A 24,623-nucleotide genomic window follows, 5' to 3' on the forward strand; every position below is an offset into this window, starting at 1 on the left:
TTGGACCTATCTGGGCGATGCAATATTTGTTTGTACTTTCAGTAAATACCATATTAAAATAGTCCTTTGCATTCCTAACCTATTAAACACATTTTAGTGTTTTTTTTTCCATGCAATGACAGTCGCAGATGAAGTTTCTTTAGGAAAACGAGCAGCGTTCAATTATGTTGCTTAACACCCGAGGCTGTGGTGCAGAAAAAAAAAAAAAGTCGAGGGAGCGGGCACAGAAGGGAACTTTTTTGCAGCACAGTCTAAAAGTGTTAAGGGCCGTTCACATTGTGCCATTTTCTTACGTTAAGTTACGTTGCGAAATACGTTGAAGACACCGGGACTTCTGTGCTTCATAATGAAGTGAGGCTTCCAGTTCAAGGAACGCTGACCAGGCGTGCCGTTTTGGCCGGGACAGTCCCGTTTTTGAGGCCCACTTCTGCCGTCCCGTCTTTTTGTCCCAATAAATAATCATGTCCCGTTTCCGCAGGAATGCATAGTTTCGAAATTGGCATCAAGCAAGTTGAAGCGAACCGAAACTATGCACACCGGTAACAAGTATATTTTATTAAAAAAAAAAAATTAGAAAGAAAAAAAGGTGGTATTTTAAAATATGAGTTAAGCTAGACGCACGATCCCGTGCACTCTACCCGAAATGGCTATACGCACGACGCGAAACGTCGTGGGTCACGTATAAAGCGGGTTTCACATGCAGCGATTTTGGCCCTAAAGCGGCGCGATTTCTGTCGTCGCGGCGCTCGTGCCGCAGAATTGCTGGTTCTGGCCAGAGCGCCGCGACGGCAGAAATCGCGCCGCTCTAGGGCCACAACCGCTGCATGTGAACTAGGCTTAAGACGAATGGTTGCATAAAATTTCAGTTTGCAATAAAGACAAAACAATAGCGTAGCTTAGAGGAAAGGTGGCTGTTTCATACGCAGCGGACCCAGTTTTGATCCACAGGGAGTGATTACTTCTTTTGTTTTTTCTCGAACACTTATTTTTTTTCGAGCATTTGGCGATATTTACATTTCTCTTTTACAATTAACACTGAATAAAAAAGAAAAGAAACGAATGTTGTTGACAGAATTTTGCTGAACTAAATGGTATGCCACTCCGTTTCCGACTGCTTCGGTTAGCTTGGCCTGCCGGCTGGACGCCGCGAAGCGGCGTGTACGGTGGGGCAAATTAGGTGAATAGTTTTGTAATGAGCAGCCCCATACTGTCCTCGAGAAGCGGCGTGGACGCAGGCGGGGGATATATACTCAGAGAGTAAAATTTAGTTCAATATTGTGATGTTTTGTAAAACATCAGTTATTCCATTAAATATTTTCTCCCAATCTCAATCTTTAGTACAACCTCCCCCCCCCCCCCCAATAGGCCATGTTTAACCATACTCTTTAGAGCACATTTTCTAAATTAAAAAAAAAACAAAAAAACTAGATGGCACTTCAAAGGACGTGAGGCGGACTGAAGGTGATGCTGACCCCCTTCTGGCGGGAGTTCAACAACTGAGCGAATATAGTTACGGTATGTATATGAGTACCATTTTAAATATTTTAAACGCGGGCGTCGCAAAGCCCGTGAAGAAATCCTTGGGATTGCATTGTTGAGAACATCAACAATGCAATCCCCAAAACTTCGACATCACTCACAAGGAAACAGCGCACCCTCAAAACAAGCACTCTAAGCTTTCATGCACACAAAAGAAAGAGCCACTTACACAGCGCAAACTGACAAATTTACGTTATATTTACAATTTTCGTTTTCTTGTTTTGAGTGCTTGTTTTGAGGGTGCACTGTTTCCTTGTGAGTCATGAACAACCAACTCGCCCGAACCTCCGTTTTAACAGGTTTCGACATCACGTTTTACGAAGGAGAGGCTGAAGGAAAACTTCCGTTTTTATCCTCAAAACTCTGCGGCGACACAGACGCTTCTTGGTCAGCGGCGTTGCGTGCGGGCATAGTTGATTCTCACTAGTGCCAGTAAAGTTGTGTAAAGTGAGAAACGTTCGCACCCACTATCGTTGCTCGACCTCCCTCAGGCCGTAAGCGTATCCAACACGAAACAAAGTGTGAAAGCGCCGATTCGCGAAACAGGCTAAAGAGCTCACTCACCAAGCATCCAGAAGAACTTTTACTGCTCGATCGTTCGCGACTTTCTCTGTCTCAAATACTAAGTCCCCAAACTACAACCAAGCCAGTCAACCGTGTGAGACGAAACCCAAATTTACCTTGTTTCAAAAGAGTGCGAAGACCTTCGGTGACCTTAGCTCCTTCCTTCTTCTTCTTCTTCTTCGTACTGCCTTCTTTTCTTCGTCGACTCCGATCCACATGAGAAGGGCACATCTGGTAGTACGAAATAGAGTGAGAAACAGTTCTGCATCCCAGCAAGAACAACTTCTCGCCCCCCCCCCCTTTTTTTTTGCATGTACGACCCCCCCCCCCCCCCCCCCCCCCCCCTCCCAGTACGAAATATAATAAGCTGCGCTATGAGTATTAATACTCGGCAACGTTACGCACTCGGTTCTCAAATTTTTGTTTTTGTGGGCGCCGCCATTTTGGTGTCTTCTGCAGAGCGTTTGCAATACCTCTTTTTTTTTTTTCTTTCAAGCTTTAGCAAGCAACATTTGCTGCCGTCATTTATTGAGCAGAAAGCGTGAGATTAAATCCAAGTTGACGGCGAACGCCGACGCAGACTGGATCGTGTCCAACATCCGCTCTGAGCGCGTGCCCAAATAATGGTGGCCTCGGAAAACTGGCAAAGCAGCTGCTATACTTCGTTTCAGCTTAAGTCCAGACGAAGCCGATGATGCAAGCACGAGCGCGTGGCCCTGAACAGTGCTTGCATTGCACGAGCGCGCGTGCTTGGCAGGAACGCCGAAAGCACGGAGCTCGTGTTTCTAGCATCGGCTGCGTCTGGACATCAGCTGAAACGAAGTGTAGATGGCGCGGCGTATGCGGTTTCCCAAGCAGACTGCCTTCAAACACACACGCGATTTTTTTTTTGAGTGGTGACATAGCCTTCTTTATACTCACGAAGCCTGGCAGTTCGACGACGGAGCCATATAGTGCCCTGTCGCAGATTTGGAGCGCGAAGATCCGGTAGCACAGAGCATTTCTCAGGGGGCCTGTTGTCAGCGCACAGCTTTTGCAGTGGCGAGGACCCGAAACATGGTTTTCAAACCCAACGAGAAAAGAAACGGTAGCCCGAGGAACGCGAGAATCACGAGCGGACATTCCATCGCTCGGGACAAGTGTGTTTCGGCGTCTCGCCGCAGCGGGGCGCCCGCTACACGATTCTTGTCTGCCGCTCTACCTTTTCACTTTCGGCGGCCGCGTCTCGTGGCGATCTGCCAGGCTATGTTATGGCGAATTCCACTGGTCGTTTTGGAGCGCGCCGGGATCGACTTTTCTGGAGCGAGCCTATTTCACTGGGCGATCGGGATTGAGACCGACATGTTTCACTGGTCGTTTTGGATTAGCTCCCGCTCCAGATCTCGATCTGGATCCGATGGCGAATTCCACCGGTGTTTTGGAGCGCGCCGGGATCAGTTCACCAGATCCGGAATGGAGCTCACAATCCGAACGGGGTCGCGCCGGCGATGGATCCCCCGTGGAACATGACCACTGCTCCGGGATCGGCATTTGCCTTCATGTCATTCAACTGCCGGGGAATCCCCTTTCCGCGGCCGCCGCGGTCGTTTCGAACACGTTTTCGCAATCACGGCACTAACACGTGTTCGACGCACGAGCGGCAGGAATGGCTCAGGAGCTTCTAGCAAAGATTGCCGGAATGCCCGTAGCGCGGCCCCCAAAACCTTCTCTTCTCCTTCCTAAAAAACGAACCGGCTGTCGAGCCAAAAGGTAAAGACCCTGTCACACTGAGGGGACAGATGGACAACTCTATCCGGCAAGTCGTGTTGCCGGCGACCCTGTCACATCGCGGCAACAACAGTCGGGCAACATATTGCTGCCGCCCCGCAACAGTGTTGCCCGATTTGTTATCCGACAACGCTATCACACCGCACTGACGGCGAGGACAATACGGGGAACACTCCGCCATCTTGATTGTTTACCTTCGTTCGTGTGCGGCGCGGAATCGCTGAAAATGTGACTCTACAAAGTGCTAGTGCGTTCGAAGGGCCGGGAATTACCACGGCACGACACCAACCAGTGGCTGTAATTAGAAAACTTGACACGGGGAGTATTTTCCGCTCTTTATTTTACCGAGATGTTCATCATTCGTTGACAAAGCAGATAGCCCCAACCGAGGAAAGTGACATCGCTGATATATGTTCGGCATTTATGCCACCGTATGAAGTGTTTCTGTCCGGTTCTTTCATGCAATTCCTATTTCTACTGTGAAATTGCGTTAGCACCAGCAGTACCCCAAACCGTCTTTTGTAACGTGGTGTTGAGCTGAGTTGAACTGACAGTGCTTTAAAACTGCGACACCGACGCCATCGGCCTTCATAACAATCGGTGGAATAAATATTTTTCAACGCTGTCTACTTGTCTACCGCCTGCTATGTGATCGATTCATTGCCCCAAAACGTCCTGGGTATTTTTGAAACAAATCAGGTGTCTGGTAGCGGCTGGTTCCAAGTATCAACGTTTTCGCAATCGCGGCGCTAATACGTGTTCGACGCACGAGCGGCAGGAATGGCTCAGGAGCGTCTAGCAAAGATTGCCGGACTGCCCGTAGCGCGGCAAAACCCTTCTCTTCTCTTCTCATTCCTGGAAAACGAACCGGCTGTCGAGCCAAGGGGTAAGCAAGCGGCCATTACCATTTCTTCTGAGGCGAGATCAGGCGAGATGCCCGCGAGAAAGGAAGTCACGTGTGTGCGCCAAGGGCTGACCCGGCTGGCTTCCGGTTGAATCCGCCAAAATCGGGGGAGCGACTCTCTCGGATCCAGATCGAGATCTGGAGCGGGAGGTAATCCAAAACGACCAGTGAACACGTTCGTCTCGATCCCGATCGCCCAGTGAAATAGGCTCGCTCCGGAAAAGTCGATCCCGGCGCGCTCCAAAACGACCCGTGGAATTCGCCACGAGAAAAGTCGCTCCCACGATTTCGGCGGATTCAACCGGAAGCCAGCCGGGCCAGCCCTCGGCGCACACACGTGACTTCTTTTCTCGTGGGGCATCTCGCCTCAGAAGAAGAAGAAGCACGTGGCGGGCTAAGCTCCTAGATTGTCTCGACATCAGAAGAATTCGTAATGGCCGCTTGCTTACCCATTGGCTCGACAGCCGGTTCGTTTTCCAGGAAGGAGAAGAGAAGGTATTTGCCGCGCTACGGGCATTCCGGCAATCTTTGCTAGAAGCGCCTGAGCCATTCCTGCCACTCGTGCGTCGAAAACGTGTTAGCGCCGCGTAGCGAAAATGTCTTCGAAACGACCGCGGCGGCCGCGAAAAGGGGATTCCCGGGCAGTTGATTGACGGGAAGGCATCCGCCGATCCCGGAGCAGTGGTCATGTTCAACTGGGGATCCGTAGGCGGCGCAACCCCGTTCGGATCTTGTGCTCCAATCTGGATCTGGTCGACTGATCCCGGCGCGCTCCAAAACGCCCAGTGGAATTCGCCATTAGTATTCGCGTCTCCAGCTCCTTAATCGCCCTCCTGCGGCGGAAACGGGAAGCGCTGTAATGAGGGTCCCCCGATTCTCCTGTTTAGCGGACACGGCGGAACTGCACGTGATCATGGCTCGCGTAATGTCATTTATGAACGCAAACAATATTCTTCACTGTCCCAACGTAGTGCTGCAGCCGGTATAGGATTGTACTTCACTAAAAAGTTTTAGTATTGCGTACAAAAAAAAATTGGGTGGTGTGTATGTTTATATACAGCCTAGAACTTGGTCTGCCTCAACAGGCGACGAGTCACCCAGCTCTAGATGAGAAATTTCGCCAGTGCAGAACAACCGCTAGCCTGGGGTCTTTAACGTGCACCACGCAGTAGTGCCACACGACCGCACGCCGGTATGATGCTCATCCAGATCGAAACGGACAGGGGTGGGGTATCATCCAGATCCAAACGGGCAGGGGTATAGAAGCAAACGAAAGCGCTGTGCGCTTGCGTTAGAGTTGCGTGCCCCACGTTGTGCGTGCGCCTCATCACCATGCGCCAATCCAAGACTGCAATTTTGGGCTCCGCGCACGCGCTAACGCAAACACGCAGCGCTTGCGTTCGCTCGTATACGCAATAATAAAACTCACAACACTTTCACCGGCTTCCAACGCCAGCGCTACGTGCTGCAGCGAGCAGACGTGCAAGCAGGGTAGGCGTTCCTTCAAACTGGAAAGGCTGAAATTGGCTAAGCTACGGTGCGTAAAATTAAAGCAACTAAATGTTATAAAAAAATTAATAACCAAAAAAAATCCCTTTTTTATTTTTTATTTTTTTTTATTTTTGGGGCATTTGGTTGGGAAGGATTTTGGCGGCGACTTTGTAACTATTGCCGATTGTAAAAGGCGCGACGTTTCATAGCAAAATTTGCTTTACCCAGAAATAATACAATTTTACATGGATTTCCCACATTATCGAGATTGTTTTTATTGATGCTAGACTATTTTTTATTTTATAACTTGGCAATTAAAAATGCTGCATTTGGCACCAGTGATGATAAATAGCATACTTTTGATTGTCATACTTGTTCGCGCGTTTGAAATTAGGACATAAGCAACAAATTATATTAGAGTTTGAAAAATTGCGTATTCAAATATCTGAATTTTATTATTATTATTATTATTACAAATCACGGCAGTGTATGACCCTAATTAACGCCAGGATCACAAAAATACGCCATTTAACAATAATAGTCCTTCCCGAAAGGCATCATTTTTTTTTTCTTTTTAGCATATGAAAAACTCTGACTTCGTTATCAAGGTAGACAAACAGTCAAACACTGGATGCAATATAAAATCTGAGCGGGACAAGGCAGCGAGAACGCACAAATATCAGCACTGATTTTTTTCAACAACTGCAATATTCTATGTTACCTCTAAGATGTTTGAAAGACCCTGTTTAAAATATTTTGAAGTGCATGAATCGAACATGTATGTCACAAAATAATGTTCCTGCGCTTGCCCGACGAGATGGGGGGACAGGCTGTTTCGCCGAGAGCGGCGGAAGGACGAAAGCGCACGTCGAGGCGAAGGCAGACGGGAACTTCGCGGTATAGAGTCGGTACCGGGGCAGGGGTCGTCGGAGGTACAGAGCGCGACACTGTTAACGCGAACAAGCGATCGCCGGTTTTTCCAGTTTTTCTCTTTGAAACCAAGAGTTGTCATCCAAGTTATTATTGCTAGGGAAAGAGCTTATTTAGTTCTACAATGTAAGCGATAACATTTTGTGCTCGCTAATACTAATTAGAAGTAAAACGCGAAAATGCGCCGATATCGTGTTCGCGTTAACAGTGTCGCGATGTGTGCTTCTCGATCTCCCTTGGTCGCTCCCCAAGGCGGGGTCGCGGCTCTTTAGGCGCAAAACCTTGCAGACTCATCTGTCGGTATGCGCACCTTCGGTTGACGTGGTCGGCCTCGCCGCAGTGATAACACAGTGGTCGTCAATCGGACGTGCGCCACACATCCGTCTTCCTAGGCGCCGTTTTTGTTCAGACGAGTTGGGGCTGCCCTTCTCGACGTTGGAAAGTATGCCGCACTGCACTATAAAAAAAGCCCGTGCGTCTATTTTCCCGCACCACACTCGGAGAGCCAATCACCGCAACAGCGTCGCAGGCGTCGGGGCGAGACCCACTCTAGCTTGCCACGTGGAGCCCCTTTGGTACACGCGTGAGCATTTCGTACAACCGGCATAGAAGGTTCGGCGCGTAGAACATTCGTACCTTGAACAAGCAACAGGACTCTCGAATTGACCAGAACGCGACATCTACAGAGATAACAAAAAGGTGCGTATATGCTACCAGTCATCAAACCTCGGCCCTTTCCGTGGGAGCCAAGCCCGATAACGATTCGGCTACGAGCGCGCTGCCTGCTTAGCAAGCCGTGTGCGCGGCAATAAGATCATAAGTAGCGAGGATCATAAGCGGTGAAGTCACAGTGACGGGCAAAACCTGGTCGCGACATCGCATTAAGGTACTTACCATAAAATGATGCCACTGGAACAATCGGAGTGAATGGGTATAGACTGCGATGTTTTAATGATGTTTGTCTCTTAGAACTATTTCTGTTACTGCCCGTTTTATAGCACGCGCGCAAGGTTGAAGGTCGACACATTGCAGTGGAGGGGAAAACATTTATTTTCACCTGAACTGTGTTTCTGCGGGTAAAATAATTTTTTAGCAGTACTTTTTTCTTCAAAATTTGGCTTGACACGATAAGGAATGAAGATATCAGCGTTACCCAGCGCCTGGCAACGCAACCACCATTAACGCAACAGTTATGAGCGCGAGGCAGCTGGCGGAGGATGCGCCGAATCCGCCTGAGTCGTGCGGCGATGCACAGAGTCCCATTTCCCGTTGACAGGTGGTCTCCTGAGGGCACTTGCTGCAGGGTTCGCCGGCTTCATAGATCGGCCTTCTCGCCACGTTTCCACTGAAAAACAAGGCAACATATTGACATCTCTTTTAGGACCCGGTACGCATATATTCAGTCTAAGAAATAGGGATCATTAAAAGGGCGTATTTTTTCCTAGGACTTTAAACGGTTTGTCATGCAAAAAGGCCGAATCGATAGAACACATGTGTTTAGATTCTTGGGAAACTGTGTTCTGTTGGGATGTTCTGGAACGAACCCAGAAAAAGGACCTTGATTTCACGCGCGCGGGATACGTTTCTTGGCTGTAGCCAAACTCACTACGTGACTTGTGGTCATTGGTTTACGCGGTATCTGGAAGAGCCGCATGACGGCGAGGTACGCCGATCTAGATGCGCTAAATGTGTGCCAGCATTTGTCTCAAAGCATCAGCCAGATATGAGAAGTGTATATAAAACTTTAGACGATGGCCACGATTGGTTTGCTGGTCCTAGACGGGCCAGTCATATCAAGATCGTTTTAATCAGTATGCGGCAGTCGCAATTCTGCTTAACTGTGTTAGAAGTGTATTTAAAAGGGTATTTGTCGTGAATAAATAATGTCAGGAAAGAAATATATATATAAAAAGAAAGGATCGGTGGCCTAGCGGAGCACGTGGAGCGAACGCTCGCTTTGCTGAACCCACGGATCCCAGGTTCGATTTCGGCTCCTGTCCGTTTCGATCTGAATGAGCATCGTACCGGAGTGCGGTCGTGTATCTCTACTGCGTGGTGCACGTTGAAAACCCCAGGTTACCAGTGGTACTGCACTAGATAAACTTGTCATCACGGAGGTAGGAAGCTTCCGGGGGTGACATGACACCACCAGAAGTGATGCCAGAGGCATGCCGCCACCGATGACTAAAACAACAATTGTTTTGGCCATCGTTGGCGGCGTGCTCCTTTAAACTTCTAGCATCCTCTCTGGTGGCATCATGTCACCCCCGGAAGCTTCCCACCGCCACTCCATGCTTCTCACCAAACGCGGAGACACTAGATCTCCATTGTAGGTGACTAACCTATCGCCGTGTAACAAACAGACAACACAATTACCATTATTCTTCTAAGATATAAAAAAAAATGAAAGACGTTTACAAATCTCTGTAATGCAAAACTAGAGCACAGCTCTTGACGAGGTGGAGGAGGAGGGGAGGATATGGCTCTCCTGCCCCTTCGTACCGTCCCCTCTTCCTCCTCCACCGCATCTTCCCCCTTCTTCCTCTCCTCCTCCTTTCTTACTCCTCCTTTCTTCATCCTCTCCTCCTGCCGCTGAATATGTTCATGGGTGACGTGACGCGAAGTCGTGGCGTCAATTTCCCCACTAAATTTAACGGAGAAACTGAATTGGTGTCGAGGTCACACGACGTCAATTTCCTCTTTTAGCGGGGAAATTTAGCGGGGAAACGTAACCCACTAATTTTTTCGGAAAATGTTCCCCGCTAAATTCAGAGGAGAAAAATTCCCCGCTAACTTTAGCGGGGAAACGTCCCATAATGAAGCGCGCGTGTTTACGCCGACGCCGCCCATCCCGGAAACGGGCGCCTAAGAGCTGCGCTCTAAACACGTATATAATTCGTCTTAAAAAAGGAGTAAAAAAAGTAAGAGTTTGCAGCTGCGATTTACGCAGAGAGCTTGGCGTATGAATCCAAAAACCATGCTCAGAATCACAGCGCATACCTTTCTTTCTCCTTTTTTTAGCTAAGTGGAAAGGGTATATAAACTCCATTACAAAAGAAAAGGAACACGCGAACATCTGCACGAGTATTTGACGCCATAGTTATTGGGGTATTAGGCACTTTGCCAACTACGCTTCGAGATACCTTTCCTTTCAATTTTTCACCAAGAGTACACAATGCCTGGTACGCACCATAGTTGCGGAGTTGCCACTCCGGATTTGGAATGATTCCGGAATCATTATGCATTTTCGCGACCACGGGATGGAATGGGAATGGAATGGCGGCAACGTTGAGGGGAATGGAATGGGAATGGAGTTTGATGCGTTTTGACCGGAATGGAATGGGAATGAAATGGGCCCGGTTCCTTATTTTTGATTCTTTTTGTGTGTGTATGTGTGTGTGTGTGTGTGGGGGGGGGGGGGGGGTGCGGGGGTTACGTTCAGGTTAACCGAGCCAGTCAGCGGGTCAGTTGCTCAGAAATAAAATGAGCGGGAAACCGCTAGCTGGCGTGGATCTATAAAAAAACTGATACGCAAAAGAATGCAATACAAAAAACATGCGTCAAAGCAAAGAGCGGAGGGAGGAGGGGGGGGGGGGGGGGGGGCGCTGTTCACGGATGCGCAGGCGATGGGCTTTACTGGTGTTACAGGAGAGCGAAACAAGAAACCAAGCACCAAGCAAAAGGAACGAAGGGAGCGGCAAAGAAAGAAACTGGCCTGCACGGCTTCTCATCGTCCTTCTTGTCTTTTTTTTTTTTTTCTCGATGGCATGAAGAATGCACGCGCGCGCACAGACAGTGATCTGGGAGCGGCGAGCGACTCATAACTCGCAGAGCTCTGATAGCTGGTTGACTCGCGCGCCACCGAAAGATGAGCAGTTATTGTATCTTATAGTTTGAGGAGCGTTGTTTAGCAGGTGGCCAACCCTGCTGCCTTCCACGTTCATTCGCGAGTACTACTTTGAAGTCAGAAATCTGGGTTTGCTTCGGCATTAGAACAAAGAGGCTTCACTTCTTTCTTCTCCTCTTGCGCTTTGCTCCGATGCTTGTTTTTTTTTTTTTTTTTTATATGCTGCAATTTTAATTGTAAGTCTGCCTTTTCCTTGGTCTTTGTTCTGATGCTTGTTTTCTGTGTTATATGTTTTACAATCAAGTGGGTTAGGGTTACCAGCAAGCTAGCGGATGTCCGTACATTTTCTTTGAATTTAGTCTCTGCATACCTTGTTTCACCTTGCGATGGACCGCTGCGGACGCTACGAGTCACCTCAGGCAATCCGGCACCGTGAGCTTACTAGAACCAGTGTTTTTTCGTGGCCTACAGCATTTTTTGCAATTGTCTATGCATTTGATAATGTCAGCTTTATGCTGCTTATGCCGGTAAGATTCACAATGTAGCTGTCAATTGCCAATTTTTACGTTTAGGAATTAGAGGAATGGAATGGAACGATTCAGTCAATCCAGGAATGGCAATGGGCCCAGTGTCCTCATTCCTAGGAGTTGAAACAAATTTATTTAACGAAAACTCTAATTCTCAGAATGGAATGGGAATGGAGTGGAGGTGCCCATTCCGCAACACTGGTACGCACGTCTTCGACAGCTTTGTTGAGTGTCCCATTCCGCCCATGCGTCGAGAGTAGTCCCAAAGTGGCAGCGAGTGACGTCACAAACGCCAGAGTGTCACGCTGTCGGATGTCGCGAGCATTTCAGTGACACCTATATGTTGCTAATATGCCACTCTTGTCCCGATATGAGAATGACCCCGTCGTGCATCTTTACGATCGGTTAAAAACATTCAAAACGTAAATAATATAATACGTGAACTATAATTTTTTTTTTATTATTAATATTTCCTAAGCCGGGAAGTTCTTATCGAACTTTTCTGGCTCCTATTTCCAAAGCATATATTCACATATGCCAGTGAGAATGAAGCAGTACGTATATATGTTAAATATGACTATATTTTCTCGGCCTTCAATATATTTTGGTGGTCTTCATGCACAGGGAGTTACTGATCCAGTGTTTTTTCCAAATGTTCTTCGTTTGTCTTGCACGTAAATCCCCTTTGCTGAGAAGCGCCGATGCCGTATTCGCGCTAACAGTGTCCAACAGTGCACATAATAGCACTAATGAGACTGCTTTAGCACCGTGTTCAGTGCCATAAATTCAATAAAAAACTTTGTAACTGAAAATGTTTTTCATTCCCGTGATTCATAAATGTTCCAAGCTAGTTACTACGTTACAATCATTCGCACTATTTGCTATTTTAATCAAGCGCGAAGAAACAAGGAACCCGCGTTTCCCCACAGGAAATCATCAGCGGAAATAAATTTTCGACTGGTTGCTGTCTGCTTCAATTTGAAGCAGCACCACACTAGCGCCAGTTGAACCTCTGGCGTACATTATAATAACTTTACGTATATACTCACCCTGGGCCGTAATTGCAGACGTACAGTTTTTGGTAGGGTGTTCCGCTTCTATCATTTTGTAAGGTGTACCGGGCCATGCCGCAGCCAACGGCTTCAGTGGCCGCCCAAATGACCTGCAAGTAACATTTTAGTAGTGGAAGAAAACAACAATGTAAATGTGTGCAGTGTTGTAGGCGTTACCGGAAAAAAATAAACAAAATACATTACTCGTTACTTCCAAAATAAGGGAACGCGCTACCGTTACCAATGAAAAGTAACGCACGTTACTTTTGCGTTACTTTTTATTTATGAATTGGGGCTAACAGCGTTTTTGTTTTTACGACAGCGTTTTTTAGACACCGAGACAAAGAACGGAAGCTTTTTTTTTGTTTTTTTTTTAAGCGGAACTTTTTGCGTGGGGAAAGCCAGACAACATTTTGAAGGTGTGCGGAATGAGTACAATAATTAATGACTTGCCGACTATATTTTGTTTCAGCCAGTTTAAGTCCAGACGCGGCCGACGCTACAAACTAATGGGGTCAGTCAAGCAGGGTTAAAAACGCAAGTCACTGGGTTCTTTTTGTTTATGATTGGTACAGCGATGATAGAACTCGTACAGACACACGACGAACACCATGATGTTGCCCTTTTGATGCTGTCCGATTGGTAACATCAATTCGATAACGTCGGTTGCCTCTGGACATTAGGTAAAACGAACTACAGAAGCCCGAAAAAAAATATAAGTGTACTTTTTCAGGTTTTTGAAAGATGTAACGACTAACGTAACTGCGTTACCCGTTACTTGAAATGAGCAACGCAATTACGTTACCAATTACTGCTTTGAAAACGTAACGAGTACGTTACTACGTTACGATAAAAAAGTATAGCGTTACCGGTAACGCCGTTACTTGCAACGCGTCACCGCCAACATTGCGAAAGAGCTTATGGGAAGCTTTAAATCATATAAGAACCTATCATATGTAAGATTCAGGGTGATATGTCTCAATGGGCACAAAATTAAAACAAAGAGTGTAATCCCTTAGATGAATGCTACTTTCGCTAAATGTTTCTCAAGTTTAGCGGACCTTAGCTTAGGGAATAATCGTCATGGCAAGTTTGTTAATTAGCTAAGAAACGTTAATTAATTTGTTGAATTCCAGGTGCTACGGGCCATGTTGCAATCCCAGAATCAACGGCAATTGCTATGACACTACCATTTAAAACAATTTTCGAGATTTTATTAGTGTTTGAGATAATAATTCATCTTCACGAATTTCAACTTGATATAAAAATTGCGCGCAAAAATCGCGCCACGAGCACTGCCCCCAATGACGCTTGGAGGAGTGACGTAGTCACTATTATTAGCGTCATCAGGCTCTTTCTATTTACATACACCTCGTGCACTGGTGCACAAAAGTATAGGGCGGTCTTTTTCCGGTCATATCTCAATACACCATACACGTACACGGCCCTACACTTTTCTGAACCGGCGCTGTATGAGCAGGTGAATCGAGCGAGCTTATAATGAGGGCAGAGCTTGCGGCCCGCTTTTGTCGCGCCATATTTTAATAGGGCTAAAAACGTTACATTTGAATAAATAATATCTCAAAAACTAACCCAGTTTTCCAAAATATTTGGTCTGGCCTCTAAAAGTAATTACAATGATTTCTCCGATTGGAACACGACCCGTAGAATCAGTAATTAAAAAGTTACCAAACAATATTTTAGTTAATTAGCCGACTTACCATGCCGATTATTCCCTCAACAAATGTTTGCCGAACTCGAGAAATAATTATCGAAGACGGCATTCACCCAGCAGTTTGCACACCAGTTCAAAAATTCTGTTTCCATTAAAAAATATCAACCTGTATGTAAGTTCCGATATGTTTGCTAGGAATTAGTTTTGCACATACGAATTTGTTTTTCCTTCTTCAACTGTGCAGGGGAGACACAACGAGAAAACGCTCTTTAAAATAACTTGTTGTCCCAATGCGCGACGATCTGTTTCGGTGGCGCCCCCTTACGATTTATATTTCTCACGTCACGACCGAGGTTATTAGTAGTTAGCGACAAGTTCAACGGTGCGCATGGAAACCGAGTTGAAAGCCTAGGGATCACGTTCCCAAAATGAACACCGTGGCGAGAGTTGGGAGTCTGAGTTTGCTGTTATTTCCGTCGTCAAGAACAGAGATCATCCTACTCACGACGTCATAGCGAGCGTCCGGTCAATCGCGGAAGGCCAACCACAGCGACGCCTTTGGTTGCGCATATCGCCAATAGACGCAATTCTTGACCACAATACAAATAGCAGAAAGGTGACGGGACATAATACACGCACGTGAAGTAGCACTCAACCAAAGGTATTTTTTCTTGTTCAACTAAAAAGATTTCTGTTAGTTTTTTTTTTAAATTTTCTTTCACTATACACCAACTCATGTTTACAAACAAACCGGAGCGCCCCTAGCGGACGTCACCGGCGCCGCGCATGCGCCGTGGATGGTGGGCAAGAAGCCCGCCGTCGCCCATAAACAGACCATTGAATTGCGTTGTTGTCGGCGTCGGTGGGAGTCCCCGTGCTCTTTTTCGCGTTGGAATTGTTGATTCTACGTCCTCCTAACAATGTCTGACTACTTGAGCGGCTTCAGCAAAACTATCGAGGCAAAACTTTGCGTGGATAATGTGACGTGCGGCGATTCATTTTACGTGGACGCCGCAGAATGGGCGCTAAGGCCTGACTCCCACGTCGAGATTCTGCTCGCTATTTTCAGTCGCGACGTCGCTCGGACTGCAAAAGCGTGGACCGTAGCTGAGATGGTGGACATCGATACTGAAAACCTCAAGTAGAATCGGGCATTACAAGTCGGTGATGGCCACTGGTAACAATGATCAACAACTTTTTGTATCTGTTTACACTTAGCAGACTTACCCCAACCAACCTTCAAAAGTGTTTTGAGGCCTGCACTTAGTTCTTATCGCAATTACCGGGTGAACGTTTTGTTTACGAGCCGCTGTCGTTTGAACGAACTAACGACAAAAAGCAGCCAAGTTTGAAAGAGCAGACGACAGTTCGAACGCACGCGCAATGGAGTACGGGCAAGAAGCACCGCGTCCCGCGTCAACAAACCATTCGAATGTCACGTTGTCGGCGTCTGTGTGAGTCTGCATACTCTTTTTCGCGTTGGAGTTGTCGATTCTACGTCCTCATCGCAATGTCTTACCACTTCAATCGCCTGAGCGAAATTATCAAGGCTCGTTACGCCGCTAAACTTTCCGTAAATAATTTGACGTGCGGTGATTCATTCGCATGAACGCTGCAGAATGGACGCCAAAACCATGATGAGATTCTTGTAGCTATTTTCGGTCGCGACGTCGCTCGTGCTGCAAAAGTGTAAAAGGTAGCAGCGATGATCGACATCGATACTGAAAATCGGAAGCGGGAACAGACAAAGCGTAACAAGTAGGTGCCCAGGCGAAAATCAGTCCACTTCCAGCTGGATTATGGAACTGGAAATGAGGCAGTCCAGCTGGACCCAGCTGGAATCCAGCTGGACTGCCTCATTTCCAGTTCCATAATCCAGCTGGAAGTGGACTGATTTTCGCGTGGGTGATGGCCACCGGTACCAATAATTAACATCTTGTATCTACTGTTTACACCGAGCCTACTTAAGTCTTTTGAGGCCTGCAATTACTTCTTATTGCAATCATCGGGTCAAAGTTTAGACTACGGGCCGCTTTTGTTTGAACGAGCAGACGACAAAAAGCAGACAAGTTTGAAAGAGCAGACGAAAGTTCGAACGATCAGGCGGCCGTGTGAATTTGAAGACGCACTGAATCCGTGGGTGGTCCGGACAACTTGGGGGTTTTCTCTCGGTCATGTTGGAACAAAGCAAATACATCTGGCGACTACAAATTGTGGCCCGCACACGCAATCGTAGTTCGACAGCGTCAGGTTTGCCCTTTTCACGGCTGCTATCCACGTTCTCGGACGAACGGGGGGTGCAAAAACACATGAAAACTGATCTTCAAACCTTCCCAGACTCTCTTGGTAAAGCCCCCATCGCAGCATTTTGACGAGAAGGCAGGTTTTTTGTCTCGTTTCTTCCAAAGGAACGCAGGAATGCATGTCTGGCACGGCGACTTCTGCCCACCGCCCGAGACCGGAAGTGCGTCCGGCGCGCCACCACCGCGGCGTGACGTAGAAGAGTTGAGTTGGTGTATAGCGTCAGGGGTTACATCATGATTGATAAAATGTACGCTGGCGGCGAGAACACCTACACTCGTTGCCACCTCGAGACAAAAAAACAAAAACAAAAAACAACAACAACAACTTTAGCGCATTATTATTCGCCGCGCGAGCATTTCTTACCAGATTTGGATATCTGAGAAAGAAGAGGTACTCTTGGTGTTTGCCTATATCTTGATAAGATAATATACATATATCTAGTCTAAAATTAACCGACACGAATCTTCATTCTTCACATAAAGAGGGAAATTAGTTACGCTTCGCAAGGTGCCGGACTGCTTTTTACTACGGCTTTTGAAGTAAAAAGGAGCATAGATAACAAGTCTCGTGTTGCTGGAGAATCCACGCCACATACTTGAGGCTAAAGCGGGACACGAGCGCTGCATAAGCTTTCATTTGGGACACTTGTTCGGTCAGTCTGAACGCGGGTCTCATACTTCGTTTCACTTTCAGTCCAGACGAAGCCGACGCTACGAGCTCATGGGACCAACCCGACAGCGTTAAAAGCGCACCGTCATCATGGCCGTCATCATGCACGTGTTCTAGCATCGCTGAACCGATCATAAACATAAAATACACAGTGACTTGCGCATTTCACGCTTCTTGATTGATCCTTTTAGCTAGTAGCCTAGGCTGCGTCTGGATTTAAGCTGAAACGAGATATAAACCTATAGGTGTCAATACATAAAAAAAGAAAACATTTTATTCTATATTTTTCAGCACAACTTAGCCAAAGCGTCCCCGCCCTGTCTCGACAGCATATATTTTTGTTTTCGCAGGGATCTCTCCTTCACAAACAGTTGCAGACCTGTATTACATGCTTACGATTAAGCTTTAAAAAGAAGATCGATTCTTTCTCCGAAACAAGAGAGTCACGGTCAGACTACGCGGGATATTTCATGAACCATAAAGAAAGGACGTCGAACAGAAATGCTCACCTGTGTGAAGTGTCCCACCGCCGGTCCCGACTGATGCCTTAAGCTATGGATCCCGGCCGGATTAAAATACTGGTATTCGTTGAACCATCGAGTCACTTGACCTATCACGTCCACGTCAGGATCATCGAACGAAGCCGCAGCCCAGCCCAAGTTCTGTCCGACTTGTTTAAACTTTACTGGGATAAGAGAAAATAAAAGAGACAATTAGATTTCGGGTGCTTTCACCCGCCGCAGATACTAACAGCTTCAAGGGCACGTCTGTTCTTTTTTTTTTAACTTCTAGTCTATGGTGCTTGGAGCGCGTATCTGACTAGTGTGCTTACCGCGCCCTCAATAGTTGTCCCTTGAGTTCCGACTGCCGACGTAAGAGAAGTGCGAGGGATCGATGACCCACCGTGTCAACGCACCGCAGCTCGAAGAACGCGGAGCGAAAGTTTTTGCTGCAGAACCCAGCGACCAGTGAGCTTAATCCCCATTTCTGCCCGTTTCAAGCAGGACTAGAATCACACCAGCGTGCGGTCGTGTATCACTACTGCGTCATGCACGTAAAAGATTCTCGGCTAGCAGTGGTGCTGCAGTGACAAGCAGTTCTCATCTATGGACCAAAACACCTAGGCACCCATTGGTGCTTACAGACTTCTCGTTCACGAAACATACACTAGACGCAATTTGCACAGAGGTGCCATGCTGTGAAGGAACTGTATATGCTCCGCTAGCGGAGCAGAGTATGGCAATGGCGCTCCCGGGACGGCCACGTTGGATTCTAGGCTGCACTGCGGGAAACGACCGTCGTTTTCACAGGAGATACGGCAGGCGCTGCGGCGCCAGAGCCGTATATAGGTAGGGTCTGGTCAATAGGAGGAGCCAGCAGCCGGCGGGAGCCGGGCTGGAAAACTTGCGAAGTAAAAATGTCTGAAATGACATTGAAGGATTCGCGTACCACGGCGCGGGTACGTTTTGTTTCTGTACGAGGCTGAAAGTACACGAGTGAATAACTGTAAGATATTGATGGGAAAGGGAAGTTTCAAAGTGCTGAGTGTGTTACCTGAGCCAGAAAAGGTGATATTGACGAGAAAAATTTTCTGAAACACGAGGCGAAACTGCGAAAGTGGGGTGCGCGTTTGAAGTTAGGGTCAAAACCCCCACGGAGCCGAATCTGTAGTTTTTACCGTCCACTCTAAGGACTTTAAACAGACAGGACCCGGCATGACGTCAGCCTGAGTGAAACCGGAAGAGGCGTTTAATCCCAGACTGCCTTGCGCACCCGTTCCGAGGCCGTGGGGTAGCGCACCGGCGGTTCGTCTGCTTTCTAATCTGCTCCGGCGTGTGCTTCACGAGGCTAGCTTTCGATGCGGTCGGCGTCCGCCGTGGGCGTCCACGATGCAAATGCTTTGCAGCGTGAGTGTTTATACTTAGTTCCACATTATGTGCGAGCCAAGTCAGAGCTGGAAGCGCGAGCCCGTTGTTCTGTACGCTCCTGGTTTGCATGCGCGCTCGTGCGATCTGTGCACTGTCCAAAGCTCTATGCTCGTGCTCGAAGCTCCGGCTCCGCTCGGACCTACGATTCCTCCCGTCAAGCGCTGTTTCAAATGACAGTGGGTGCCGCCATTACTTTCGGTGCACACAATAGCGTTGCCACGGAAATGTCATCGCAACGCGGTTGTTTGCAGCGAAATTAATGGCGGCGCCCACTCACTAGGCTTCCCATTGGTCAAGAAATGCTCGTTGCGGCTCGTGGCCACGCCTACTTCCGTTACACTTCGCTCCATGCATTGGGGATAGGGACGCCACCTCCTGCCCATTATAACCTCCTTGGTCCACTCAGTCGTGACCGCGGCCACGATTGCAATCAAGTGAAAGATTGAATCCATTCTGAATGTTGCCGTGACAACTACGCCATGTGCGCTGTCCTTTCGGTTACGAAGAGTCGCAAATTTCAACTCTAGCGTGCTGAAGTAAAACACTTGAATACATGCTTGCCTAGAAATTTAGACTGGAGGGTATTTGTGAAGCTCATTCGCCGCGCCAGGTGAATATTTATTGCTAATCGCTGGTCACAACATTTGCTAATCATCACGCCCAAGGTTACTGAAACACCTTCGGCCAATGTCGTGCCCTTATTTTTGTCCTATTCTCCAATAAATAACCAAACTGGGCGGCGCGAGCATGAGGTGGTGTACTGCGGCGTCCAGAACAAAGAAAATAGTGCGGCGACGCGCCGCGCGTGCGCCGTCGTCCCGTCATTTATATCTTGTTTCCCTCTATGCCCTCGATAGAACCGTAGCGATCGACGAGTCGTGTCTTCGCTTTCGGTTTACGAGCAAGCCGTAGCTGCGCGTTGTTGTAGGGCCCTCGGTTCCCAAGTGTACCTGTGGCGTTTTGCGTATCGATCCACAAGCGCCGAGACACGAGCAACGCTATAGTCCTATTTGTCATCTACAGCTCCCGTTAAAAAAAAAAAGGAAAACCAGCAGAAGCAACCATATTATATTGTACCCAGTGGCTGTACATAACGTGCGATGATCAAGAAACCTTGCAATTCGTTTGATTTATTGTAGGATATATATATATCGCAAACACAAAGCGAGAAACATGATCCACCCAAAACTCGGCACCTGCAAGATCGCTTTCCACCACGACGGTAAGATGCAGCTCGGCTCAGGTGACAGCATCCCCGCCAATGCGGAGTTGGTGGAGAAAGAAAAAGGAACGTGATACAGTGCAAGCCACTCTAGCATGCGGTTGCCTGCCGGAATCCTGGGGGTGGAACGGTTTTGCAGGTGGTTGCAGCAGACACCTGTTCTGCTTGAAGTTGCTCTGCAGCTGGACAGTCGACGGAAACCAAAATTAGCACGAGATGGGAAAGCCCGACAACAGCGAAGATTGCGCCCTCTCGTCCTTTTCGCTAGCGTTTCTTCCAGGATCTTGACACCCGCGAGAGGGACACACCTTGATGGGAGCCATGGTGGGTCCGGTAATCTTTTTTCGGAAAAAGGAGGGGGTGGGAGGGAGGGGGAGGGAGGGAGGTTAAAATGCACGTGCAGAATATAGCGTAAGCAGAATATCTGGGGAAAAGCTGAAACCCCATAAGCAACCGGATTGGAAACGTGCTCACTGTCTTATGGCATCTCCAGAGAGGCATGACAGCACCTATGGTTGCAATGCGGCACTGTCACACAGTAGGTTGGAAGCGCCACTGGGCAGCCGGGAGCTGAGTCGCAGCGAGGCCGCAAGAAGTTTCATTAATATATTTCAGAGCAACTTTCTGGGGCTATGCAGTTAAAAATATGAGGGGCGTTTTTGGGAGCCGCTTGGTTAATCTTGCTCAGTCTGTTCACAATCTCCTTGGGGAGCTAACACACATATGCCTTTTGTTTCCTGCTTTTCGGCACAGGTGCCGACTGTTTCAAAAGGGGTTCTCTTCGGGCTTTTTGGAGTGCAGGCATTAGGTCATTCGAAGCCTCATCGAACATCGTAAGCATGGCTACAGGACTAGCTTTTTTATGCGGAATCCCGGGATATAATCCCCCGGTATAAAGTGCCTGCTACACGCAACTGTTGACGAAGATTTATCGATGGCACCAAGGTTCTTCCTTGGTATGCTTTTAAGGAGGTGCTTAGCGATTCATCGCTGTGCAGCTAGTGGAAAGAAAAACCAGAAATATTAACTGATCTTGACTTTGAGTTCCGGACACAATACTAAACCATTGAGCCACGCGAGACAGAACCCGGTGAGCAGCAGGGTGGAGCGGGAAAAATAGTTGGGTCGCAGCGCCCCAACGCAGAAAGAAGTACATGCTTTTTCTTTCGACGGAACAGGCCACGTGAAAGAAGAAGCGGGCGAATCCAGTCCGGCCGTGTACACATGAATGCAGTTCTACAATTAGCCGCTAGGGGCACGACTATTGGACCTCCTCTTCTCTACTCCTTCCCAGTAGCAAAGCGCGACGAGCATGTCAAAGAATGGTTTAGTTGTAGACATTCCGAGCATGTAAGACAAAGACAACGAAAGGTACAGACGGCACTAAAAGTAGAGGTGATTATCAGCCGGAGTGGTAAAATTAGGACAAGCGTGGCTGGGTTGTCGCGAACACACCGAAAGCGAGAGTTACCGAGCCGTTTCCACATTTCGGGCTTGGGGGTGCTCTGCAGGCAGTTATCGTTTGCAAATCTATTTTTTTTTTACTTGATAGATACTGTCATCTATAATATTGATCAGTTCGGCCTCTTAAACCACCACTTATGTTAAAACAGTAAATTAAAAATAGAGACACCACTGATCTAATCAAGCATAAGAAAATAACCCCTGTTCACAATCATGCATTCCCGACCAAGGCAAGAAGCAGAACAATGGTCGTTCAAAACTCTGCTTTGGAACCGGCTGTTGTCAGACGACAGCCCCCGGCCCGCAAAAATGGTACCCTAGAGGCAATCTTGTCTTCGCTCAGTGACTGCAGCGCCACGTGTCACTCTTTCGCCGACCCGGCAGTTGGTCCTCTAAGCTAATATTATTTTAGTGCCGACTGTGCAATCTTATGAAGCTCACGTAAGCGTACACCTGAAAAAAAAGAAAAAAAAAAACAACCTCGGAACTTACCGGTGAACCTCTCGTCATACTTGTCGTGCTTTATTCCCCCGTTTGATACAGTGCACTGATCGGCGAGCGCTTGGGCAACCTCGGCCAGCTCGTCGTCCCATATCTGCGCAAAAGAGACTCCTTTTAAAAAATACGCGCAATCGGGCTGCAGCGCCAATTATCTGATCACGTCATTGTTTGGGCTTGGACTCTGGGCGTGCGTTGGAGACGAGGGCTGACGTTAGCATTCGGCGAGTATTCGGATCCAATCACGGGCTTCGTGTGAAAGAAATGGCAACCGCCAATGTTGCTTGATGGGGTTTTGAAAAAGGATCTATCGATACGGTCGCAATCACGTATCAAAAAGGCAAGAACAGCAAAACATAACACTGGTGAGATGCGCGACCAAAAATGTCGCTGTGCTCGACTTGCCACGATTGGCCAAACGCCCACCACAAAGTCTCTACTGGAATGAGTTCCGGTTTCATCGACGGATGTAAGAGAGCGGTGTCGGAGCGTCCACTTCGTCGGTGTGGACCCAATGACTCCAAGCTTCCACCGTGCCCTTGGCACGCACTATCAATCTTGTCGTCGGGAGGTGATGACAAGTAGCCAGGAAAACAACGCGTGACGTCACGGTCAGACAAATCCTTGTCGTGACGTCACGGAAAGGAAGCATAACAGGGTGTGACCGAAACATGTCTGCGCTAGCACCCGGTGTTTTTGAAAAAGGAAACAGCGCGTTTCTTTTCTCAAACATATCAATGATCCTTAACGGCATGGTCCGCAGACCAATCTACGGCCAACAGAAAGGTACGGTAAACAGAGAGGACCAAACTACACATGTACTATAGTACTAACGCGTTTCAGCGAAACCGCGTTACTTCTCACCAGTTTCTGCATGTCAGCCGCTTTAGGAAAATTGGGAAGATCCCCCTTGGCCACCTTCATGCGATAGTCGTTGTGCGCCTTGAGAAACTCTGTCTTCTTGCTGCTGGAGAGTCCACTGCTGGTGATTTTACATCTTCGGTTTGGTGGCTTGCAGGCGGTGTGCACCAGCCCTCCCGGAGCATTCTTGTATTCGGATTTGCAGACGGCTCCCTCTAGAGTGGCGGGAAGTAAAGCAGCGGACAGGAGGAGGAGACTGGCCATGCAATTGGATGCGCGTCTCATGACGTATTGGTCAGCTGCTTGGGGTCGTAGATATCTTGGGTCCTGGAACTAGCGTCTCCTTCAGCCCGTGAACAAAGAGCACTGCAACAAAATGACTGCAACCTTACTAAAAAGCGTTTTATATATGTCCCGCAATCCCGGTGAAATTAATTGGAAGAACAGAAATATAATGTTTAAAAGAAAACAGAATTCTAGGGTATATGTCTGGGGCACACAGAGTGTGCGACGCGTTTCAGATTGACATTTATTTCAGGGTATTTTTTGTTTTGTTGAATAGCGCAATTTTCGCTGATTTCGTTGGCGGTATTTCAGATTTGATGCGTTTATTGAGTTTCTTTCACTAAGGATGGTGATCGAGCCGAGTTTAAAGTACCGTAGAAAACGGTTTTATGACGTTGGTGCATAAGTTGATTTTTGGTGACGTGGAATGATGGAGATTGATGAATGATGTTTAATGAAAGTCCAACTCTAGGCGATTGCGACAGAAAATAAGAAAAGACGCCATGAAGTTAGTTCCTCTTTAGTAGCTCTAATAAAAATGAAAGCCGTTTACGATTCCCTGTAACGCCGAATTAGAGCGCAGCTCTTGAAGGCGCGGAGGGGGGGGGGGCACGTGACCAGGAGGGTCACGTGACTTGGGGGGCCACGTGACCTGGGGGGGGGTCACGTAACCTGGGGTGTCACGCGACCTCGGGGGCCACGTGACCTGGGGGGTCACGTGACCTCACAGGGAGGTGTGGCCTGAAGGTCACGTGACCTCGGGGGATCACGTGACGTGGGGGGTCACGTGACCTTGCGGGGGTCACGTGACCTTGGGGGTCACGTGACCTTGCGGTTACGCCGACGCCGACGCCGCTCAAGCCGGAAACGGGCGCTTAAGAGCTGCGCTCTAAAATGCACGAGCCTTTCCAAATCACCCCCAAGGTAGTTGTAAGTGTTATGAAAGTCTTTGCAGTTTACGATGCCATAGAAATTCATTTTTACTTTTAAAGGGGCCATGAAACGAATTTTGGGCTGGGATAAATGATTTTAAATTGGGACTTTATTAATCGCATATTGTTTAGTTGGCCAAAAGAAAGAGGGTAGAAAGTCAACA

General features: G+C 47.9%; 1 protein-coding gene across 1 annotated transcript; it reads right to left on the reverse strand.

Annotated features, from left to right (window-relative positions):
• Positions 1-8,344: 8,344 nt before the first annotated feature.
• LOC8029170 (CRISP/Allergen/PR-1) lies at positions 8,345-23,527 on the reverse strand. The gene is made up of 5 exons (XM_002403475.5): positions 23,246-23,527; positions 22,376-22,478; positions 17,779-17,954; positions 12,619-12,731; positions 8,345-8,540 (listed from the first exon to the last, which is right to left on the reverse strand). Exons 1-5 carry the CDS (start codon positions 23,525-23,527, stop codon positions 8,345-8,347), a joined length of 870 nt encoding a protein of 289 aa, XP_002403519.3.
• Between the last annotated feature and the right edge of the window lie 1,096 nt (positions 23,528-24,623).

Source organism: Ixodes scapularis, unplaced genomic scaffold (genome assembly GCF_016920785.2).
Source record: "Ixodes scapularis isolate PalLabHiFi unplaced genomic scaffold, ASM1692078v2 PGA_scaffold4__175_contigs__length_147842914, whole genome shotgun sequence".
NCBI classification, from domain to species: domain Eukaryota; kingdom Metazoa; phylum Arthropoda; class Arachnida; order Ixodida; family Ixodidae; genus Ixodes; species Ixodes scapularis.